Source organism: Astyanax mexicanus, chromosome 6 (assembly GCF_023375975.1).
Source record: "Astyanax mexicanus isolate ESR-SI-001 chromosome 6, AstMex3_surface, whole genome shotgun sequence".
Taxonomy (NCBI): Eukaryota; Metazoa; Chordata; class Actinopteri; order Characiformes; family Acestrorhamphidae; genus Astyanax; species Astyanax mexicanus.
Window position 1 is genome coordinate 16,108,716 of NC_064413.1, and position 21,605 is coordinate 16,130,320.

Sequence of the window (21,605 nt, forward strand, 5' to 3'; positions counted from 1 at the left end):
TCCCAATAGGTTTTTTTCACACGGCCGCCATTTTCAATTAAAAGTGAGGCTGTGATTGGAGGAACTAGAAATAAGTACACACTCAACAATGGCATAGGCCACAAATCATCAGATATTACCACGTTTTACCATGAACAATGCAAAAAAATGGCCTGAAGAAGGATGTTGATTACCTAGAGCAGTTTTGTTAAAAGGATACAGCAATAGCTAGCTAGTTAAGCTAGCTGGCATTTCCAAACGTTTAAATTACTATTAGCAGCATGAAGGTAAACATTGCATTTGTGATAAATTGTTATATATTAACTGTAGCTGTAAGGTGTAGTATTGACAACAACATTGGGTCATTTTAGTCAGTGCATCACTAATGCTGCTAGCCCAAATCTACAAGCCCGGTTGGCAGTGCGCTAATGCCGCTAGACAGACGCTAACTAGTGTGCTGCTTATGCTGCTAGCCCAGCTCTCCAAGCCTGGTCAACAGCCCTGCTAATTCCGTTAGCCCGCTGCTAGCTTGCGCATTGCTAATGCTGCTAGCCTGACTCAACAAGCCCAGTCAATGCCAATGTTTTCATGTTAAAGGCAATATAGGAGAATCATTCAACATGAGTGTGTGGGTTTGAAGCTACATCTTCTAGTCATGTGATTTAAGCCTCATTTAGCTTTTTAATATTACACTCCTTCATCACGGCAACTGATTCCTGACAAATAAAACATACACACTTCCCTCTAAACTCAGTTGAAAAATAGTCATTTTCCCAACATGCCTGAAATTTTCTGCATTTTCTGTCTATTTTTTGTTTCTATGAAGTTGTCATGTTTTCCCAAAGGCTAAGGGAAATTAAAGCAGAAGTCCATGTTATTTTGTTTCTAAACTGAAAGCAGAAACATTTCTGAATGGAGAAGGAATAAAATATTGTGTATAATGGTACCAGGTTGCTGCATCGGCCATCCCTGCTAAGCCTAATATATTTATTCTAAAAACTGGGGCATCGGGTCGCTTTTCGCGGGAGTTCTTATGGCAACATCGTGCATCTTTATGTACTTGTGTCACATGTACAGCCTCTGAAAGAGGATCCGGCTGTTTTGCTCGCCGCTTTTAGACTCTTTATATCGTTTTCCACGCTACAACTAAGCACTCTTGCCGCTTTTAGACTCTTTGGCCCATTTTCTCCACTACAACTGAGCACTCTCGCAGACTCTTTAGCTCGTTTTCTGCACTACAACTGTGCACTCTCACCGCATTTAGACTCTTTGGCTGGTTTTCTGTGCTAGAACTGCGCACTCTTGCTGCTTTTAGACTCTTTGTCTTGGTTTCTGCGCTACAACTGAGCACTCTCACCGCTTTTAGACTCTTTGGCTCGTTTTCCAAGCTACAACTGCACAATCTCGCCGCTTTTAGACTCTGCGGCCCATTTTCCAAGCTATAACTGCGCACTCTCACCGCTTTTAGACCTGCTTAGCAACGGGCCAACTTTCATTTTATTTCTAAAATACAGGCCACTGTATTTTAGAAATATACACCTTTTTTGGAGTGGCCACTCGCAGGCCACTCCAAAAAAGGAAACGGACCACAAATGGCCCGCGGGGCCATTACCACCCAACCCTAGTTTCCACAAACACACTTTTAAGAGTGCAGGGAGTGGAAGCTCATTTCAGGGACAGAAAACTTACTGTCCACCTCCTATATAATAAAATAGCTAGACATATATCTGCTTTCACAGTTGAATGAGGATAGCATACCATGGACACTTGGCTACTCAAGCAGCCATGAACTGAGTCTCCCAACGTACAGGGAATGCAGAACACTGAGCAAACGTTTTTTTTTTTTTTTTAGACTGGATTTCAATAGTTGAGCTTGCAGAAGACATACTGTTATAGAAGACTGTGACAAAGTGAGAGAAGAAAGAGAGGAGAGCAGGCGCCGAGATGATTTATACCTTTTTTTCAACTAAAACTCAATAGAGAGAAAAAAGTATATGATGATATGCAAAGATAATCCCTCAAGCTGTTATTGTGTGATGAGTTATTCAGCAGAGCATAAAATAGACAGAGCGGGGAGGGGAGGGGTAAACAGCAGACAGAGTGTCACAGATATTCAGAGTCTGAGGTTGAAAATGAAATGAGAGAAGGAGAGAGAGTGAGAAAAGGCAAGACAGATAGAGAAGAAGAAAGGAAGAGAGAAAAGCAGTGTGTAGATGTGTATGTGTCTGTGATAAGGACCGTCGTTGGTGACGTGGTAGTCGAACATGGTGTCCTGGCTGTCGGGAGGGATGTACGGAAGGTCCAAATGGATGCTGTCATGGTGACGGAGCCAGTGTTCCATCTTCTTTCGATCGTCCTGCTCCAGCAGGGCTCCAATGCTCCACATGAGGGCGAAGACGTACAGGCGCTCCATGTGCTCCCGAGACAGCTCCCCACCCTGGTCCTGTACACATACAGTAACAGTCAACAGTTTGGTTACACCTTAAATTTAGTGTATTTTAATTATTTGAACATGTGCTGCTTCTTAGATTAATACTAACATCATCTAAACTATGAAGAAAAAAATTATTGAATTATTTGGTTAACAAAAAATCATAAACAAACCAGAACATGTTTTATATTTTAGATTTTTCAACCTAGGGACACCTTGCTTAGATGTCAGCTTTCCATATCTTGCCCTTTTTTTGATGAGACTTTATGAGGTATTCACTTGGAATGGCTTACAGTTAACAGCTGTGCTGAACTTGCCAAGAGTTATTCCTTGAATTTCTTGTTCTCTTAAAGTGTTTGAGGCCTTCAATTTTGTTGTAGCCTATTTAAGTATATTTTAGAAAGAGCTACTCAACTAAATAAAGAAAAAAACTTAGAGAAATGAAGGTCAGTCAATACTGAAACTTCAAACGTGCATCTCTCAAGTGCAGCCGCAAAGACCATCAAAAACGTTTCAATGATGAAACCGGCTCTCGTTAAGACTGCCCCAGGAAAGGAAGATCAAAAGTTGCTTCTGTTGCACGAGAGTTACCAGCCTCAGAAACGGCACCAAGCTAACAGCACCCCAGATAAGAGTCCAAATAAATGCTTCACAGAGTATTTTGTTGTGTTTAACACTTTTAAATTTACTTCATGATTCCTTATTTGTTTTATATTGACTGGATCACTTCAGTACTAATTTACAATGTAGACTCAATGAGAAGGTGTGTCCAAACATTTGTACATATAATCATACCTTGTGCTGCGAGATTTTAGATATTTTAGATTAATGTTTGATAAGAAACTATTTTAAACCATTATTCTCAGTGGATTCTCAGTAGTGTAGTTACACAGTCTCATCACAATTACTGCCTCCTTGTTTCTACACTCTAATGTGTCTTATTAGCTACTGAGCATATAGTAGAACTTTGTAGTTGAAGAATTACAGACTGTCATCCTTCTGTTTCTATAAGCTCTAAGTTATTCTTATCTCATCATTTTGCAACAAAAAAAATCCATTGAAGGTGTGATAAGTCTCAAATGAACATTATTACAACCAACACAACAGTGATTGAGACACATTTAATGCATAATGGTGTAAAACAAAGAGAATATAAAATACAATATTTGTTCTTCTTCTTCTTCCTTGTGTTTAGTCCCACATAAAGGCGTGGTCCGCATGCTCGGATGCCTGTCACCATTTGGTTCGATCCAGGGCGTCTTACGGGGTTATCTTCAGGGGAGCCTCCTCCCTGTGGGCTTAGGCCACTGAGTCCTCATCACTTCAAACCACATGTCCGTACCACCACAGTCTTGCTTCTTGTCCATTTTAGGCGCGATACTATATGTTTTTGGACGTCGCCATTTGTGATGTGGTCATGCAGCATCAGACCGAGACTCCCTTTGAGCATTTGCATTTCCATTCCCTTTAGGGCTTGTTCGTGCCTCAAGGTTGCAGGCCAGCATTCGCAACAGTAGAGGGCGACTGGGCATGCAATGGTCTTGTAGATCTTGTTGATATCACTGATATCTTACGGTCATAGAGTACGCCTGTTGCTTGGTGCCACTTGGCAGAGACCATGCTAACCTGAGTGCGGATATCCGGGACAGTGTCACCATCACTGCTTAATACATAGCCCAGGTATCTGAACCGTGGGTCCTCCTGAGTTGGACGCCATTCACGGTGATCGATCCATCGGTTTCCTTGCCAAATTCCATGTACTCTGTCTTCATGTCATTTAGACGTAATCCATTTTTGCTCAATCTTGTCTCCAAGCATTGAGTTTGGGTCTTCAGTTGCCCACGGGCCTCCTTGGCCAGGTCCATGTCATTGACATCCGAAGGTGAAGCATTTAAAGGTTGGCCATTGCAACATCCATCAACAGGATGAAGAGGAGTGGTGACAAGGCCGAACCTTAGTGTGCAGTCACAGTAATTGGGAACAATGGTGAGGTTTGCACTGCTGATGGCGAGAGCATGCCAGATTAGAGGGTGGGGTACTCAATCAAAGGCCTTCTCCAAGTTCAGAAATGCTGTGTAGGCGATAATTCTGATGCTTTATTTAGTTTTATTGTGTTTTCAGTTTTGCTTCATTTATTTAAATCAATGGTTTTGACATGAATTGCCCTTTTTAAGGTCATGTGGCTGCTTCTGTTGATTGCCTGTTACTGAGATCATAAGTAAAATACTATGATGGTAAAACACCAAGAATTTTAGTCATTTCTAAGTCAATTTCCAGTTTCCAACAGCCAACAGTAAGGAATCCCCTATAAGTAACGTAAGTAAATAGTAATCAGTGATGAAAGATGTAAGGCAAGCACGAAGCCAGCCAATCACAGCTTTTTAACCTGCTGTTAACACTTTTTTTCTGGATAGCTAAACACACTTGGAGGAGATCACCACCTGCTAATTCTGTTCCATCAGCTAACAGACATCCACACTGGTTAGTACTGTGCTATTATGGTCTCTGAGACTCCTGACCATGGATGGCTGGGGCATCACTGGTAATCAATCGAATTAGTTTTAGAAGGGGTTGGCTGCCCTTAGATTATGTCCCTACCGTCCACTTTATTTCTAAATTAACATTTTAATACCGTGTTTCTTTATGTTAACACATAAACTTTTTTTGTCCTCATAAAAAACTGCACACCAATCTCATATTTAAGAGGCTGTTTTGGCTGTGCAGCACCAGCTGTGTTGCCGATTACTCTCAATGTTACCAAATAAGAAGCAGAGAGGACAAACAGTACCCCTTTACCCCCATCCCCCCACCTGAGACTCAGGCAGCATCAGTGTGACGGATGAGTCCAACATCTGCTTCGCTCCACTCATCCGCAGACAGCAAATAATGATTATGTCAGATGAAGGGCACTCACTCATCCGGCTGTAACGTACACTGGAAATCTATCTGCTCTTATATCCCACAACACGGACAAAGACTCTCTTAACTTTACTCTTAACACAGTGTGCACCACTGTGTCCATTATAAAAAAGTACACAAAGTACAACTGAATCTATCCATTCTTGTGGAGAGAGATTAAGGGTGTACTAGTGCATCAGAACACTCTGATACTGCAATACTAAACACTGCACTGTAGACTGTGGAGATATGGAGACAATGCATCGTAGATAATGGGCATTCTGTTAAGATATTTAAAGTGACTGCATTGTTTAAACACACTGACATGGTAATATTGTGTGTTGTGCTACGCCTGCCTTCCAGCTCTAGTCTCATTAGTAGATTGTGAAAACTGTATTTTTCGCACTATAAGGTGCACTTAAAATCCTTTAATTTTACCCAAAACCATCAGTGCACCTTATAATCCAGTGCTCCTTATGTATGAATTTTACCAGTCAGGTTGTAAGGAGCAGTAAAGCCACTCTGCAGAAATAAAGCATTATAAAAGACTTTCAGTTTAGTTCTCCAGCACCAAGGTTGAAACACCATTAGCCTTAGCCGCTAACGGTGCTAAGCTAAGCACTAGCTTCTTCGCCATTCAGAGGTGAGTATTATCAGCCTGTATCCTGCTGCTAAACCTGGCCAGCACTGCTAGAGCAGCATTAGCATTAGCTGCTAACCGTGCTAAGCTTGTCCTGTCTCGCCAATCAGAGTTAAGTATATCGGACAGTAGTCTGTGCGTTTGCCGTGTTAAATCAAGCTACGTCAAGAGTTTTGTTTACTTGTTTACTCGTTCAGCTCAGAATTGTTCTGAGGCAAGAAAAAGGAAACTTCTGTAGGGTGAGGTTTATACCAGTGTGGACACATAAGAAAATATTAGTTAAGAAATGATGCACACCACAAATAATTTATATTAATTATATTTTTAAAAATGCTTGTTTTGCAGTGTTGCAACAAAATCCCATAATCATGTTCATTGCTAGTATTAATATGTTTTTTTCAGATCCCAGGAGAAAATTTAGCTGCTCCAGTGGGTCTAAGGTATTAAATAAGTACAATTGTTTTAGCAGCATAAAATTTGGGACATGTCTAATGTGTCTCAGGATCTGTGTAATGTGTAAATCTATTACCATGGCATGAATTATTTAGTTTTCATTACATGTGCAACAAACATCTTGGGACTACACATTATTTCATTAGTAGCCACTTTATTTATGCCACTTCATTAAAAACGCCTATCTTGAAGCTCCAACATGTTGGTCTATGTTTAGAGACTGAGGCCAAATTTGGAATTCATAGTCATCCACAATAGCCTTTCAGAAACAACCAATTTCAGACAGCCGTACCTCTTGGTTTATATAGTATATTTTGGTAAACTACTTAAGTTAGTAATGGCCTCGACATGTCCTCTTCTCTTTATGAGCTCACCTCCACCTCCAACCACTTTTGAGGCCATTAAAGAAAAAAGGGTGTAATAGAGATGCTTGCACTTAATATGTGTAGGTGGCAGTTCTTAAAAAATCCTTGAAAGATTCTTCACAATCACAAACTTTATTACAAACAAGCATCTTTATTAGCTTCCACTGGTTCTTCTATAGCATTGTATAAAAATCAGGACCCCTCAGGATCACCACAGAGGTATTTTTGTGGCTGTTGGTGATACGTAGCACTGCAGGAGCAGCAGAAACTGCACACGCTCTGCCCTATGCGTGCACTGCGTATATACATTGATCGTACTCAGGCTTTCCGTGAGCAACTTTTTGTCTGTCTTGCCAACCCAGCCCATAGCAGGGCTCTGTCTAAGCAGGGTCTCTCTCACTGGGTCGTAGAAGCTATTGCATTAGCTTATAACAGCAAGGCAACAGTGGCCTGCAGGCAGCAACCTGCGGCCGTTGCTCTGTGGACAGCGTGCTATAGGCACCGTTCTGTCACCACTGATAAAGGACTAGAGGATGATCAACAAACTGCAAACTGTGCAACAACATATGAGCTTTTGTCTCTGACTTTTCATCTAGGAATCAGATCAGCTAGGTAGGAGTGTCTAATAGAGTGGAGAGTAAGTGGAAACAGTGTTTAAAAACTCCAGCAGCACTGCTGTGTAAAAAATTAACAACGGCTTCAGAAAAAAGGGGTTGATCATAATATTTTGACTAGACTGTATGTGTATGTATGTTCAGACAGATCTGTAAACTGATCTGGTAAATTCGACAGGCATTTGAAGGCATTTATAACATGTACACAAGTATCTACTCATATAGGCCTTCAGAAACCATATTTATTCCATTAGTCCATTGGGCCTTCATGCTGCTAGAGCTGCTCACACAGTGAACCCAGTGTCATCTATGCATTAAATCAAAACCCAGGAGTGCCAGCAAAGGCGACAGATTCAATTCTACCGAGCCACAGGACATAACAGGCATTCCTCTCATTCCTATCAGAGCTGAATGGAGCTGGGCTGTCCGCCAGTCACAAAAGAGAGACAACGAATCTTCATAACGCGTGGTCTCCCAAGCAAAACGCTTTATGACTTTCAATGCGAAGGACAACGTATGACATTTAGCTGTAGACAGTTCTCTCAATTGCATTCACAAATTCAGAGAAAGAAATAAAGAAGACGAGGAAATGAATGTCAATGAATGTGGCGCTCAGTGAAATAAAAAGTGCAATCAAAGAGATATTTCTAACATTCAGCCTGATCTACATCTACAACTGCTCATTTTAATCAATACAAATGTTAAAAAAGACCCAGCTCAACCCAGCTTTACAATATATCTGCCGACTATGCAAATCACATCATATTATCACAGTCTGAATGCATTAAAAACAACCAACACAGTCTCTAGACAACACCTAATTAAAAATATGCCTAAATTACTTCTACAGTTACTCATTTAAAATATAAAAACATCTAGTCTACTTGGGAGCCTACAGGCTTATCACTGACAGCTTTATGTTATTTTACAACATAATATCTCATAATAAGAAGATATATTCTCATAATTACTGTATATTCTATGCAACAACTACAACAAAATATAAAATTAATTATTTATAATTAAACATGTTTCATGTCACATGTGTTTCATGTAAAAAAAAAAATAATAAAAATGGTCACGCCTTCTGGTTCTCTCTCTGCTGGCTTCATTATATTTCCCACAATCCATTTTAGTCTGACATTACTAGCACTTGTCCTCAACCCTCGAATCAGGAACTGTTTATGCTCACTATCCCCAGAGTACTAATGATTGTCATCTGTTCCTTATTATTCTATTAAACCCTTATTATTCTATTAAACACGCAAAGTACTGCCATCATTTTCCATTACATAAATACACGCATTACATTCTGATGTTTGACCCTGTTCTTGTCGCACTGTTTTGGCCTTTTGCATTGCTCCGTACAAATTTGGCATTCTCTTACTTGCTTATTAATGTATCTATATTTTAAATAAAAAAAAAAAGATTTACATAAAAAGTAAATAAATCCTGAATCCTAAAAGTTTGTAGAACATCCACTTAATCTAAGTGTCCAAACTTTTGACTGGTATGGCATTACTGCCTAAATTACCATATTACCATAAGTTGCCATGAGTTTTGAGGCATTAGCTAATTTTTTTTTTTTTTTTTTTTTTGCTTTAAGTGTCTGTATGGGATAAAAAATCAATTTATTGAAATGATGTTTAGGAGGAACAGGTGCAGGTAATCTCACACGGTGTCACCCTTGTGCAATTATGCTCCATAATTCATAACTCATCATTCTGCTTCAGAACTGAGAGAAACTGCTCTCGGTAGAGTACACAGACGGCATGAATATCAGATAAATATCATTGATTGTGTACCTTGGGCTGGATGAGGCCTTGCAGCATGTTGATGCACTGCATGATGACGAAGGCCTCCAGCATGTCCATCTTGAAGTCCAGAGACTGGATGCTGAATTGGTAGAGCGTAGGGAACGAGCTGGAGAAAAGATGACGCAGCACCTCAGACTCCTGTGCAGAACGCTTCATCAGCCAGCCCTAAGCAAAAACACACACATATGAATACGATTTTACACCTCATACTATTGCTTATATGTTATATATATGTAAATATTTACAGTAGCTTGGAAATGTATTTGCTCAATAACAGATTTCTTTCATTTTTTTCATAGTTACATTTTTCAAATTATCAAAGAAACTTTAATATCAGACAAATATAACCTGAATAAATATAAAAAGCACTTTTTAAATGATTATTTAATTTATTAAGGGAAAAAACTATCCAAACCAATCTAGCGCCTGTGTGAAAAAGTGCTTGCCCCCATAAATTAATTTGTGATTAATCAAACTTTTTGGAAATCTGAGTTCTTTGGATATTGGCATGATGTCTCGGCTTTGATTTTCTTTTGGTCTAATTCTCTTTGTCAGACAGGATCTATTTAAGTGATTTCTTGATTGAGAACAGGTGTGGCAGTAATCAGACCTGGGTGTGGCAAGAGAAATTGAACTCAGCTGTGATAAACCACGGTTAAGTTATGTTTTAAATGGGAGGCACAAAGGCCCATGTACAAAGGCACATAATAAAAACCTTTATTTAAACACTTGTTTGTGTTTACTTGTGTTGTCTTTGACTAATATTTAAATTTGTTCGGTGATCTGAAACATATAAGAGTAACAAACGTGCAAAAAAATAAGAAATCATGAAGGGGACTAACACTTTTTCACACCACTGTATATAATTGTGCAATAATAAGCAAGAGGTAAGGAACAAACCTTAAGTGTATTATAGCAACTATACCACTGTAAAACTACAGTTCTGGTGGAAACAGGAGAATTAAGGTGCACATTGAATTCTGCCGTGATTTGATCAGCCGTGCTTTTATATTTTTTTTTTGGATACAATCCGGGTTAACACCCGAACATCCCTTTCAGACAGCTTCCTCTTACAGCATCCACAGTTAATCCTGTTGGATGTGGTTGGTTCTTCTTGGTGGTATGCTGACATTACCCTGGATACCGTGGCTCTGGGTACATCACAAAGACTTGCTGTCTTGGTCACAGATGCCCCAGCAAGACGTGCACCAACAATTTGTCCTCTTTTGAACTCTGGTATGTCACCCATAATGTTGTGTTCATTGCAATATTTTTGAGTAAAACTGTGCTCTTACCCTGCTAATTAAACCTTCACACTCTACTCTTACTGCTCTTATTGCAATTAATGAAGATTGGCCACCAGGCTGCTCCAATTTAGCCATGAAACCTCCCACACTAAAATGACAGGTGTTTCAGTTTCATTTTCCAACCCCTGTACATGATCAGACTACGCCCTTCATTTTTAGTATTAAAAGAACAAACATGGATGATTTCACCACATTTTATCAGCACTATATACTTATATACATAGTTAGATACCCAGCTCCTCAAATAAATAGCGCTTCAGTATGTGTGATTCTGAGATACATCTGCCTACAGAGAGTGGAGATGTGGTGGGAGATGTGCAGCATATGTGAACAAAGGCCAACATACACCAGGGTGCAAATTTCCACCTCTCTTCTCTCTGACACGTTCTTAAGACAGCAGCTACGTTTCAGAGACATGAGCCTCACACACTCACACAGTCACACACACAATGTCTGTGTCCTATCCCATTATTCTCTCTTTTTTTCTCTCCCACACATGATCGTTTGAACACTGGCAGACAAACTTTGAAGTCTTGTCTTGAGAAATGGCTGCAGGAGTTTTAGTCTTTATTAATTTGGACATGAATAAAAGAAAGAACCTCACCCTCCACATCTCTCTCTCTTTCTCTCTCAGTCTCAAACACACACATTAGCCTCCTACCAGCAGTCTGCCAGCTGCACTGTACTCTCACCTAAATGAGTGGAGTTGACGAGGCTTTAGCTCCTGCTGTCTCTGCTTCTTCACATTGAGCCCATAAAGTGTGGTTTTGCAAAGATAAAGAGAGAGAGAGAGACATGGACCATACTGAGCAGTGATGCTGGCTCTCAAACTCTGGTGGGATTCTCCTGGGTTTACTGTCATGTGATTCCGACGTAGTGTACATCTTTTAGGAAGTCACGTCACCTAATCATCACTCAGTAAGAGGCCAATTACTTTCTTACACTCTTCAATGTGTCATTTTTCCAATGTGTCAAGTGTCTTCAAAAAGAGGCAGGTGATGCAGCTATTAATCATTATTGTCAATTTCTTAATTCATGTGGAGACACACTATTATTGTTTTATGCTTGTTATGAAGAAAATGGTCATAAAACACATTGTGTACACAATACTCTATGGTAATAAAGTGGTTATCAATTTTTTTTTTACCAAGGAAAATACTTGTGTATTTTATTTTTATTTTTTATAAGCCCTATCCGGACGGGATTAGTTTCTCAGGGGGACATATGAAAAAAAACAATCACACTTCTACTCAGTGATGAAACTCTTGCATCTGGACTGCAATTGAAAAAACAGGAGGACCAGTGAGTTTTTGGCTTTATCTGTCACATGACATCGCATTCAGTAGCTCCTCCATTTCCACTCGCTGTTGTGTTTACGTTGATCTCTGTGGAAACGTGTGCTTGCAAACCAGGGGATTAATAAGCATCTCCCCCAAACAAGATCAGAATCATTGAATCAATAAGTGCGGATTCATTTATTTGGGATAAGTGTAAAAAAAAACGCCCTTAAAATGTCTCAGTGGTTGACAAAGTGCACAAGCACAAGCTCTTAAACCATCTTTCCTCTTATAACACTTCTCTTAAGTCAACTTTCCTCTTATAACACTTCTCTTAAGCCAACTTTCCTCTCATAGCTCTTCTCTTAAGCCAACTCTACTCTTATAGCTCTTCTCTTAAGCCAACTCTATACTCTTATAGCTCTTCTCTTAAGCCAACTTTCCCCTCATAGCTCTTCTCTTAAGCCAACTCTACTCTTATAGCTCTTCTCTTCAGCCAAGTTTCCCCTCATAGCTCTTCTTTTAAGTCAACTCTACTCTTTTAACTCTTTTCATGAGACAAATTTCCCCTCATAGCTCTTCTCTTAAGCCAACTCTACTCTTATAGCTCTTCACTTAAGCCAAATTTCCTCTCATAGCTCTTCTTTTAAGTCAACTCTACTCTTTTAACTCTTCTCATGAGACAAATTTCCCCTTAGAGTTCTTCTTTTAAGCCAACTCTAGTCTTATAGCTCTTCTCTTAAGCCAACTTTCCTCTTAGAGCTCTTCTTCTAAGCCAACTCTACTCTTATAGCTCTTCTCATAAGCCAACTTTCCTCTTAGAGCTCTTCTTCTAAGCCTACTCTACACTTATAGCTCTTCTCATAAGCCAAATTTCTCTTAGAGCTCTTGTTTTAAGCCAACTCTACTCTTCTAACTATTCCCATAAGACAAATTTCCCCTTAGAGCTCTTTTCTTAAGCCAAATTTCCCCTTATAGCTCCACTCATAAGCCAAAATTCCCCTTATAGCTCCACTTATAAGCCAAATTTCCCCTTAGAGCTCTTATCTTAAGCCAACTCTACTTTTATAGCTCTTCTTTTAAGCCACTTCCCCTTATAGCTCTTCTCATAAGCCAAATTTCCCCTTAGAGCTCTTCTCTTAAGCCAATTCTACTATTACAGCTCTTTTTTAAGCCAACTCTACTCTTATAGCTCTTCCTCTTAGAGCTCTTCTCTTAAGCCAATTTAACTCTTATAGCTCTTCTCTTAAGCCAACTTTCCCCTTAGAGCTCTTCTCTTAAGCCAAATTTCCTCTTATAGCTCCACTCATAAGCCAAATTTCCCCTTATAGCTCCACTCATAAGCCAAATTTCCCCTTATAGCTCCACTCATAAGCCAAATTTCCCCTTATAGCTCCACTCATAAGTTAAATTTCCCCTTATAGCTCCACTCATAAGCCAAATTTCCCCTTATAGCTCCACTCATAAGCCAAATTTCCCCTTATAGCTCCACTCATAAGCCAAATTTCCCCTTAGAGCTCCACTCATAAGCCAAATTTCCCCTTATAGCTCCACTCATAAGCCAACTTTCCCCTTAGAGCTCTTCTCTGAAGCCAAATTTCCCCTTATAGCTCCACTCATAAGTCAAATGTCCCCTTATAGCTCCACTCATAAGCCAAATTTCCCCTTAGAGCTCTTCTCTTACGCCAACTTTTCCCTTAGAGCTCTTCTCTTGAGCCGACTTTACTCTTATATCTCTTTTCTTAAGCCAACTTTCCCCTTAGAGCTCTTCACTCTCTTACTGAGTGTGGACACATTTATTTGGGATAAGTGTAAAAAAAAACACCCTTAAAAAATCTCAGTGGATGACAAAGTGCAGCATCCAGAATCAGAAAGAGAATGCTCATGTTTAGTCTTCATGGAAATAACTACAGAAGTATTTTCGTAAGTATTTTGCCTGAGTCTGCCATCTGTTACATTGTTTTTCTTCAGGACTTGGCCAACCACAAACATAGCATTTTGTACAACCATTAACTAACCTTTATCTTTTCATGCTTACCTCCAGAATTGGACTCCAGTTAAGCACAGAAGAACTCATGAAGACCATGCCGTTGCGGGAGACGGTAGCAGGGGAGGCGTTGTCAATGTTGTGCGGCTCAAAGACGATCTTGCAGTTAGGAGCCATGGGAATCCGATCACCATTGGCCAGCGTCAGCGTGCGGTTATCATCCAGCACCGAGTTCAGATTCTCAATCCAGATGGCATCAACTGGCCCATCCAGAACGATCCAAATGTGCTCACCTGGGATAATTATTCAGGGAAAAATGATAAATTCTTCATGATTATGATGCTGTATGTGTTTTTACACACATCATTATAAATAGCTTAAAAAGTGCAGAAGAAATAGAGATATATAGAGATCCAGAGATATACTGATACAGTGTATAAAACCCAAAAGTGCAAATTTACATAAAACTTGTTTATGTTTATTACAGCACGCAGTATACTCTGTGATTAGAACTGCATAGCATCTTATCCTCTAAATGAATATCTTGATCATCTCCCCTGCAGTTAAACAGACTCTCTCTCTATGGTGTATCTGTCTGATGTAAGCATATACGCTCTGATGCAAGAGCAGTCTCTGGGTACAGTATATTTCTGAACAAGTTCTTCCTTTTCAAATGACTGATTCTGTTTGAAGTTCCATATATCTTCCTGTTTTTCCAGCTTCAGGGAAAGACGCATCATAAAACACAGCTTCTGTGTTTTGGAGGTTTATGAGAACCATAAGCAATCTAATGTAGGCTAACCGCTAGCCAAGCGGCGCTGCCATACAGGGCCTGCGGAGAAACAAACTGGAATAATTTATGCGTTCCAGAAAAGGATTTGCATTTTAGCTCAATGTTTAGAATTTTAAAACTGAGAAAGTGAAACACACTCTTTAAAGTTTATTATCAGCACAAAAGAGCAGCAAAGTGCTAAATCTTCCAGGCTGTTTTTAGCATTAAGGCTGTTAAGCTTCAAAACTCTTAATCGAGTCAAGTCAAGAGGCTTTTATTGGCATTACATTTGAGTACAGGTACACAGTGTAGTAAAATCATGTTCCTCCAGAACCATGGTGCAACATAGAACAACAAACAATAGACAACATAAAGCGCAGGAGTGACGATAGTGCAACATAAAACTATAACACTAAATAACAATAAATACAAAAGACGAGAATTTAAAGACAGGACAGTGCAGTACCGATACGGTATAATAAAGTGTATAGTGAGGATAAGGTGCAGAGATGTGTAACATACTGTAACATATAAAACATACATGATCACAGCAGTTACTGAGGTAGAGTTTATAGTTTTTTGGGAGTAGCAGCAAATATAGTCTCTGTGTGCTGTGTGTGTGTGTGTGTGTGTGTGTGTGTCTGTGTGAAGAGTGGTGGTGGGGTTCAGCTCTGTCTCTGTGTGTTGAGTAGTCTGACTGCCTGGTGGATGAAGCTGTGGCAGAGTCTCTAAAGGACCACTTATCTACATATCAAACTACATTAACAACTATCTATGTAATTATAGCAATCACCTCCCAAAACAACTAACTAAGAAACAACTAACTACCAACCACCAGAAACACAGTGACAATTAGCATAACAATCCCCTGGAATGGCATGAAAGCTAATAGAATACAATTTTTTGTCATCTAGAACTTTTTCTCAAGCTGAATTTCCTTCTCTAGCTCTTCTCTTTAATATTTCTTCTGTCAACCTAACTTTTTTTCTTATAGTTCTCCTCAAAAGCAAAATTTCATTTTCTAGTCCTGCTTTTAAGACACTCCTCTTCATCTAATACTTATTTAAAGCCAAAGTTCCTTTCTAATTACTATTTCCTGCCAATTTTTAGTACTCTTCTCAAGCCACCTTTCTCCTATCCAATTTTTCCCTCCTAATTCTACTCATAAGCCGCCTTTATTCTAGTTTTTCTCTTTCTCTTTCAGTTCTTCTCTCTAGACCACTTTCTCCTTCTATTTCTTTTTTAAAGTTCTTATCTTTTTAGTTCTCATCCTACTTTTTCCTTCTAGGTTTTCTTCCTCACCAACCTTCTTCCCCTTCCAGTTCTTCTATCCTTTTAAACTTATTTTAATTATTCTGTCATAACCACTTTCCTAATCTAACCTTTTTCTCCTTCTAATCATTGTCTCTAGCTGACCGTTCCCCTCTAGTTTTTTCTCTTGAACCATTTTTTTGTCCTTTGCATATATTTTTAAGCCAAATCTTCTCTTCTAAAGCCATTTTTCTAATCTTTTTCTCTTCTATCGCCATTATTACCTTATAGTTATAATCTTTCCGCTTCTAGTTCCCCTCTGAACCCAACTTTACCTTTTTTGTTCTTTTTTTGTTCTTCTCTCATCAACTTTTCTTTCTATTTCTTTCCCAAACTTTCTTCTTCTGCAACTAATGTACAGAGCGAGTGCTCTGGAGAGTTCTGTGTAGAGAAATATTTAAAATCAATAATAGTTTGCCGTACCTTTCTTGGCTCTAAGGGTTTTTCTCCAAAGTGTGGAGAAAATACCATCGGTCCAGTCATTTGTTGCAACATCGAGCCTGCCAAACATCTGGGGGGCAGTAATGGCTTTGGGATTCATTCGCATCTCTCGGTGAGGCTGACCACAGTCTACACATATACACACAGACACACACATATATACATCATATACATATACTGCATTAAATGAATGGAATGTATTTTTGTAAATCTGCATGCAGTTGTGCATTGCTTCTCACGGTTTCTGACCTGTCATGGCCTTCATCAGTGTGTGGATGCAGGTGGATTTGCCCGCTCCGCTGGGTCCTAGTGCCATCATTCCATGACGCACTCTCTGAGTCTCAAACAGCTGGATTATCTTCAGCCTCCATGGAGGATGATTAATAAGACCGGCTTCTGTAACCTGGATCATGAAGAAGAAACACACGCATTAACACATACAAATACAATAGACATATTGTAATTTAGAGCATTTATTTGTAGAAAATGAGAAATGGTCAAATTAAAGAAAAAATATGCAGAACTTTCAGACCTTAAAGTAATACAAAGAAAACAAACAAGTTCAAATTTATTTGGATACAATAACAATACTAAAGTTTTTTATCTAAGGAAGAGTTCAGAATCAACAATTTTTAATCACAGCTTTCATGTGTCTCAGCATGGTCTCCACCAGTCTTACACGCTGCTTTTGGGTGACCTTATGCCACTTCTGGCTCAAAACGTCAAGCAGTTCAGCTTGGTTTGATGGCTTGTAACCATCTGTTTTCTGCTTGGTCATATTCCAGAGTTTTTCAATGGGGTTCAGGTCTAGAGATTGTGCTGGCCATGATACTGTCTTGATCTGTTGGTGCTTCATCCCCACACTACTTAAGCAAAAGCAGTGTGAAAGACTTGTGGAGAGCATGATAAGATGCATGAAAACTGATTAAAAGTTAGGGTACTTCAACCAAATATTGATTTCTGAACTCTTAACACATTAACATTGTTGTTTCTAAGTGAATATGATCTTGTTTTTGCCTTATTTAAGGTCTGAAAGCAACTTGGGAGAAATGTATATACACACACAGGCATGAATGACGATCATTTACAAGTTAATTAATATTTATGGTTAGGTGATACACTAACAAAAATAGGGACTACAAAGAGGCTTTTTTAAAGCAAAGGACCATTTTTGATTCCTTAACCTTTAGTGCATTGTAGTCACTGTGAAAAAGGTCCACTTCTGATCTGGCCCTGCTGACAATGATGAACCCAGCTCATCTGTTGATTTTTTTGAGCACATAAACCAACCTGCATGGCACCTAAGCAAGGTAAACTTTCCAATCTGCTACCGTTATTAAATAAAAAAATTGCAACGGGTGTAGTCAACACCAGTTGACTGTATTTAGAGACTGAAAAAGATCCATTAAGAATAGATGTGAGGAGTCTTTAAAGGTTTAAAGAAGCCAGTGTTTACTAATTTAATGGTTCTCCATTCTCACATATCTTTTACAGACCTGCCTCTTTATGGAAAAATTATCCTTCCATAGTATTGCTTAGCAACTTTATGTTTAAGAGTCTTTCAGCCATTAAAAGAATAGTAAAGAGAAAGAGGGAGAAGAAGAATTTTTTTTTTGGAACAGTTCTGACTCATAGTGATGCAATCAAGAGTCAATCATTTCACACTACAAGAGGCTGGGGCAGTTGGTGGTCTTGTGCCTTATCCAGTCTTTACTCGGGGGGTGTTATGTTTCAAAGAGTTGTGCATCACAGAGTGCATCACAAACTGAGAACAATCTAGCAACCAGAGACACTACAGGATTCTCAGTATTCACACTCTTCACACCCTCGGCTGTGTTAGGACATTACCTGGAAGTGTCTGGCAAAGGGTCTGTCTGTAATTTTTTTTGTCTGCTTATTTATTTCACCATGTGCTCTTTTTGAACATGGCTCTGTTTTGTTTTCATATTGTCTCCTCCCTTCTCTCCTAATCTTTTCATTAGTGATCTCATCTGTGTCTCATTTGTCACCCAGCCCTCTAATTACCTTTTCCAGGTGTTTCTTGTCTGTCTCAGAGTATATGTTGCCCCTTTGTTTTAGTGTTCCTTCTCTGGTCTTGTGCATGTTTTATGTCAGAATATGGTGTATATGTTAGCATGACTTTCTTTCTATGTTTGTTTCTGTACCCAGGTGTTACTTTTTTCTTTTACCACTACTTCAGCTCCGCCAAAAATGTAGCTGGTGATGTATCAAAACACTGTCACTTGGACAAAAGACTAGACTGATCAGTGAACACTGTACAGGTGAAGACTGTACTTTCTTCAGGATCTGCCAGAAACTCCTGCTGATGTTCTACCAGTCTGTGGTAGCCAGCGTCCTCTTTTACGCTGTAGTGTGTTGGGGAGGCAGCATCAGCAAGAGGGACGCTGGATGACTAGACAGGCTGGTGAGGAAAGCTGGTTCTGTGCTGGGATTAGAGCTGTAGTCCTTAACACCACTGGACAATGTTCACCACCCTCTTCGCAGTACCATCACCAGGCAGAAAAGCTCATTCAGTGGCAGACTGCGGTACCAGTCCTCCTCCACGGACAGACTGAGGAGGTCTTTTGTCCCTCAGGCTGTAAGACAGTTCAACTCCTCTCAGCACAGCAAACTAAAGACTCTGTGCCACTTTTATTTTCTGGCCACTCTAGTCACTCAGTGGACACACCCTCCGAGATGCCCTATTTATAATATCAAATTTGCACTGATAAATTATTATGTAACAGCTTACTTGCACATTCTGTATGGCTGACATTAGTTCTCTTCTCAATTTGTACAGCTACTGATGTTCATTTCTGCTTTCTGTGTTTAACTTTTATACTTTTTTATTGTATTTTTATCTGTATCCTTCTATCTCATCCTTCTTTTGTATTGTCTGTGTACTATCTATCTATCTATCTATCTATCTATCTATCTATCTATCTATCTATCTATCTATCTATCTATCTATCTATCTATCTATCTATCTATCTATCTATCTATCTATCAGTATGTCATCTTCAGAGTATCATCACAGTAACATTGGAGACCGATGAAAGTGGGGAACATTTTGTGGCATTTTCTCACAGCGTGACATAGATTTACAATTCTCTATGGCTAACAGAGAAACTGGGAAACTGAGAAAACACTTTTTATGAATCATTTGATTGGATGACACACTGGCATGCACTGAACCATGCATCTAAAACCAGCAGCTTCAGGCAGGCCTTTCACAGATAAACCACTGATACTACATGAGGACATCCCTCAGGATACATTAGTACGATTGGAAAAAATGAGGGCAACACATTTGCTTTATGTTTTTACACAAACTCTCCACGTCACTCCACAACTTACAACAATAAACACATCAGTTATTTTTGGCATTGCTAGATTACAGCACACAAACGTAACATTTAGGAGCATTTCAGGTCAATTCCCCACCTGTTTATCGATGGCTGCCTCCAGTTCAGGATATCCTGCCTTGTCCAGCTGGATTCCGGGGAAGAGATCCTCGATCAAGCTCAGAAACAGTGGCTCATCCTCATCAATCTTACAGAACAGACACACAGACAACAACACAGATAAAGCAGCGTAATGAAGCTGGACTGCATGGCTTATGTTCATTCAGCCCGGCTGTGATGGATGGACTCTAGAGGGAGATAGCCGTAGTACGTTCTCCACAGAGTTCAGGGTTCAAAAACACTCGACTGTGAAGTCAGTTTGAAAAGAGGACTCTATATAAAATGTTAATGCTGCTAATAATGGATACAGAGTGGTGGAGCACACAGTTAGCTAAAGTCACTTAGGAAAAACTCTCCAAAGTTGTTCTAATCAAACAGAGGCTCAGAGCTGAATCCAGACACAGTAGCAGAACATGTTTGACCAAAAAAAGGTAAATGAATCCTTTCAAATGATGTGGATTTGGGTACTGACTAATTAAATATGGTCTGGCCTTTAAAACGTCACAAATAAAGACAAACACAATTAAACTAACTAACGTTCTAACATACAAACCATTCTACTGCTTATATCTTTTATTGAGCACACTGTATAAACTTCCAGAATGCAGGCTAAAAAGGTAAGTGACCATCTTTTTTAATGACTTCTTCTAGAGCTGATGTACAAAAAAGTGTTTCAGTTAAGAAGAAGAAGGAATCAGATCTTTTTGCTTTTCACAGACTGTTTTGCTCATTATTGTAACAGAGAATAAAGGTGGGACAGTAGTTTAGTTAAAATGTGTTAAAATGTGTTTGTGTGTTATTTTGGCATTGAAAACAATCTAGCGCTAAAGCAACCAGACTGCATCAGTCCATATGATACTTTTACATTATACCACAGTTAGTTCTGACCCTGCAATGGGTGAGAGGCGTTTTATGAGTGACATTATTTGCCAGTAATGCACTGTAACCGAAGCTCTCCATGTATTACTTTGCCACATACAGGTAACCTAGCAACGATGCAACCCTTACAAACCAAATACAAACCAAATGCAATGTCATTATACAGCACTGGGGCGCTGAATCCCAAAAGCAGAGTGAAGAAACGCCATGTCTCCAATAGGCGGTGCAGGCAAAGATGCAGCCCACATAAATAAATAAGCCCAGCAATTATAAAATACACATTATTACACACATTATCAGCCACCAATATCAGGTTAAGAGTTGTTATTATTAAAATAAAAGCTTTAGTGTATATATTTTCTAGTTAATATAGGGTATTTTAAGCTGAATGCAAGGTGGGCGATAATTGAGACGCAACCACAAGCAAAGCAGCAAAGAAACCATTTTAACTTGTGGAGTGTTTATAACCAAACAGATCGTATTTTCTCATTATCTTTAACTCAAAATCTACGGTACTCGGACTGCGGCCTCGTGCCTACGACCGCAGCATAGAAGTTCCAATATTACTCTTTATAGCACTTTATAGAACTTTATAGAACTTTGAGTGTATTATTGCTTAATTAAGTGATGGTTCTGTGTCTCATTAATTATCACTAATTATCAAGCATTATTTATCTCAGTGATGTACTCCGATTAAGAGATTCAATATGCTTACGAGTTTGGACAGGTTCATATCCCGCAGCACCCTCATGACGATGGTAGACTCTGTGTCAGTTGGATTTGATCGTTTGGCAGCACCCAGTGTGCGCAGGACTGACAAGATGTTCCTCAGGCCAAAGTCGTAGTGGACCTGATAAATTACAGAGAATACAGCAGATCTACAATGGTTACATAGAAGATATCAAAATGATACACTGAAGTAAACAGATTTTTTTTTTCTATTAAAAAAAGAGTGTAGCTTATCTATTGA

The 21,605-nt window shown here is 39.3% G+C and overlaps 1 protein-coding gene across 3 annotated transcripts in view; it reads right to left on the reverse strand.

Moving 5' to 3' along the window:
* dnah5 (dynein, axonemal, heavy chain 5) overlaps nt 1-21,605 on the reverse strand; it is a 212,011-nt gene that overhangs the window by 103,117 nt on the left and 87,289 nt on the right. For all 3 annotated transcript variants that reach the window (XM_049480737.1, XM_049480738.1, XM_049480736.1), the window contains 7 exons: nt 21,351-21,485; nt 19,737-19,844; nt 16,542-16,695; nt 16,275-16,421; nt 13,820-14,061; nt 9,186-9,362; nt 2,218-2,422 (listed from right to left, as the gene is read on the reverse strand). In XM_049480737.1, the coding sequence (XP_049336694.1) occupies nt 2,218-2,422; nt 9,186-9,362; nt 13,820-14,061; nt 16,275-16,421; nt 16,542-16,695; nt 19,737-19,844; nt 21,351-21,485 (1,168 nt within the window). The remainder of the gene's footprint in view (nt 1-2,217; nt 2,423-9,185; nt 9,363-13,819; nt 14,062-16,274; nt 16,422-16,541; nt 16,696-19,736; nt 19,845-21,350; nt 21,486-21,605) is intronic.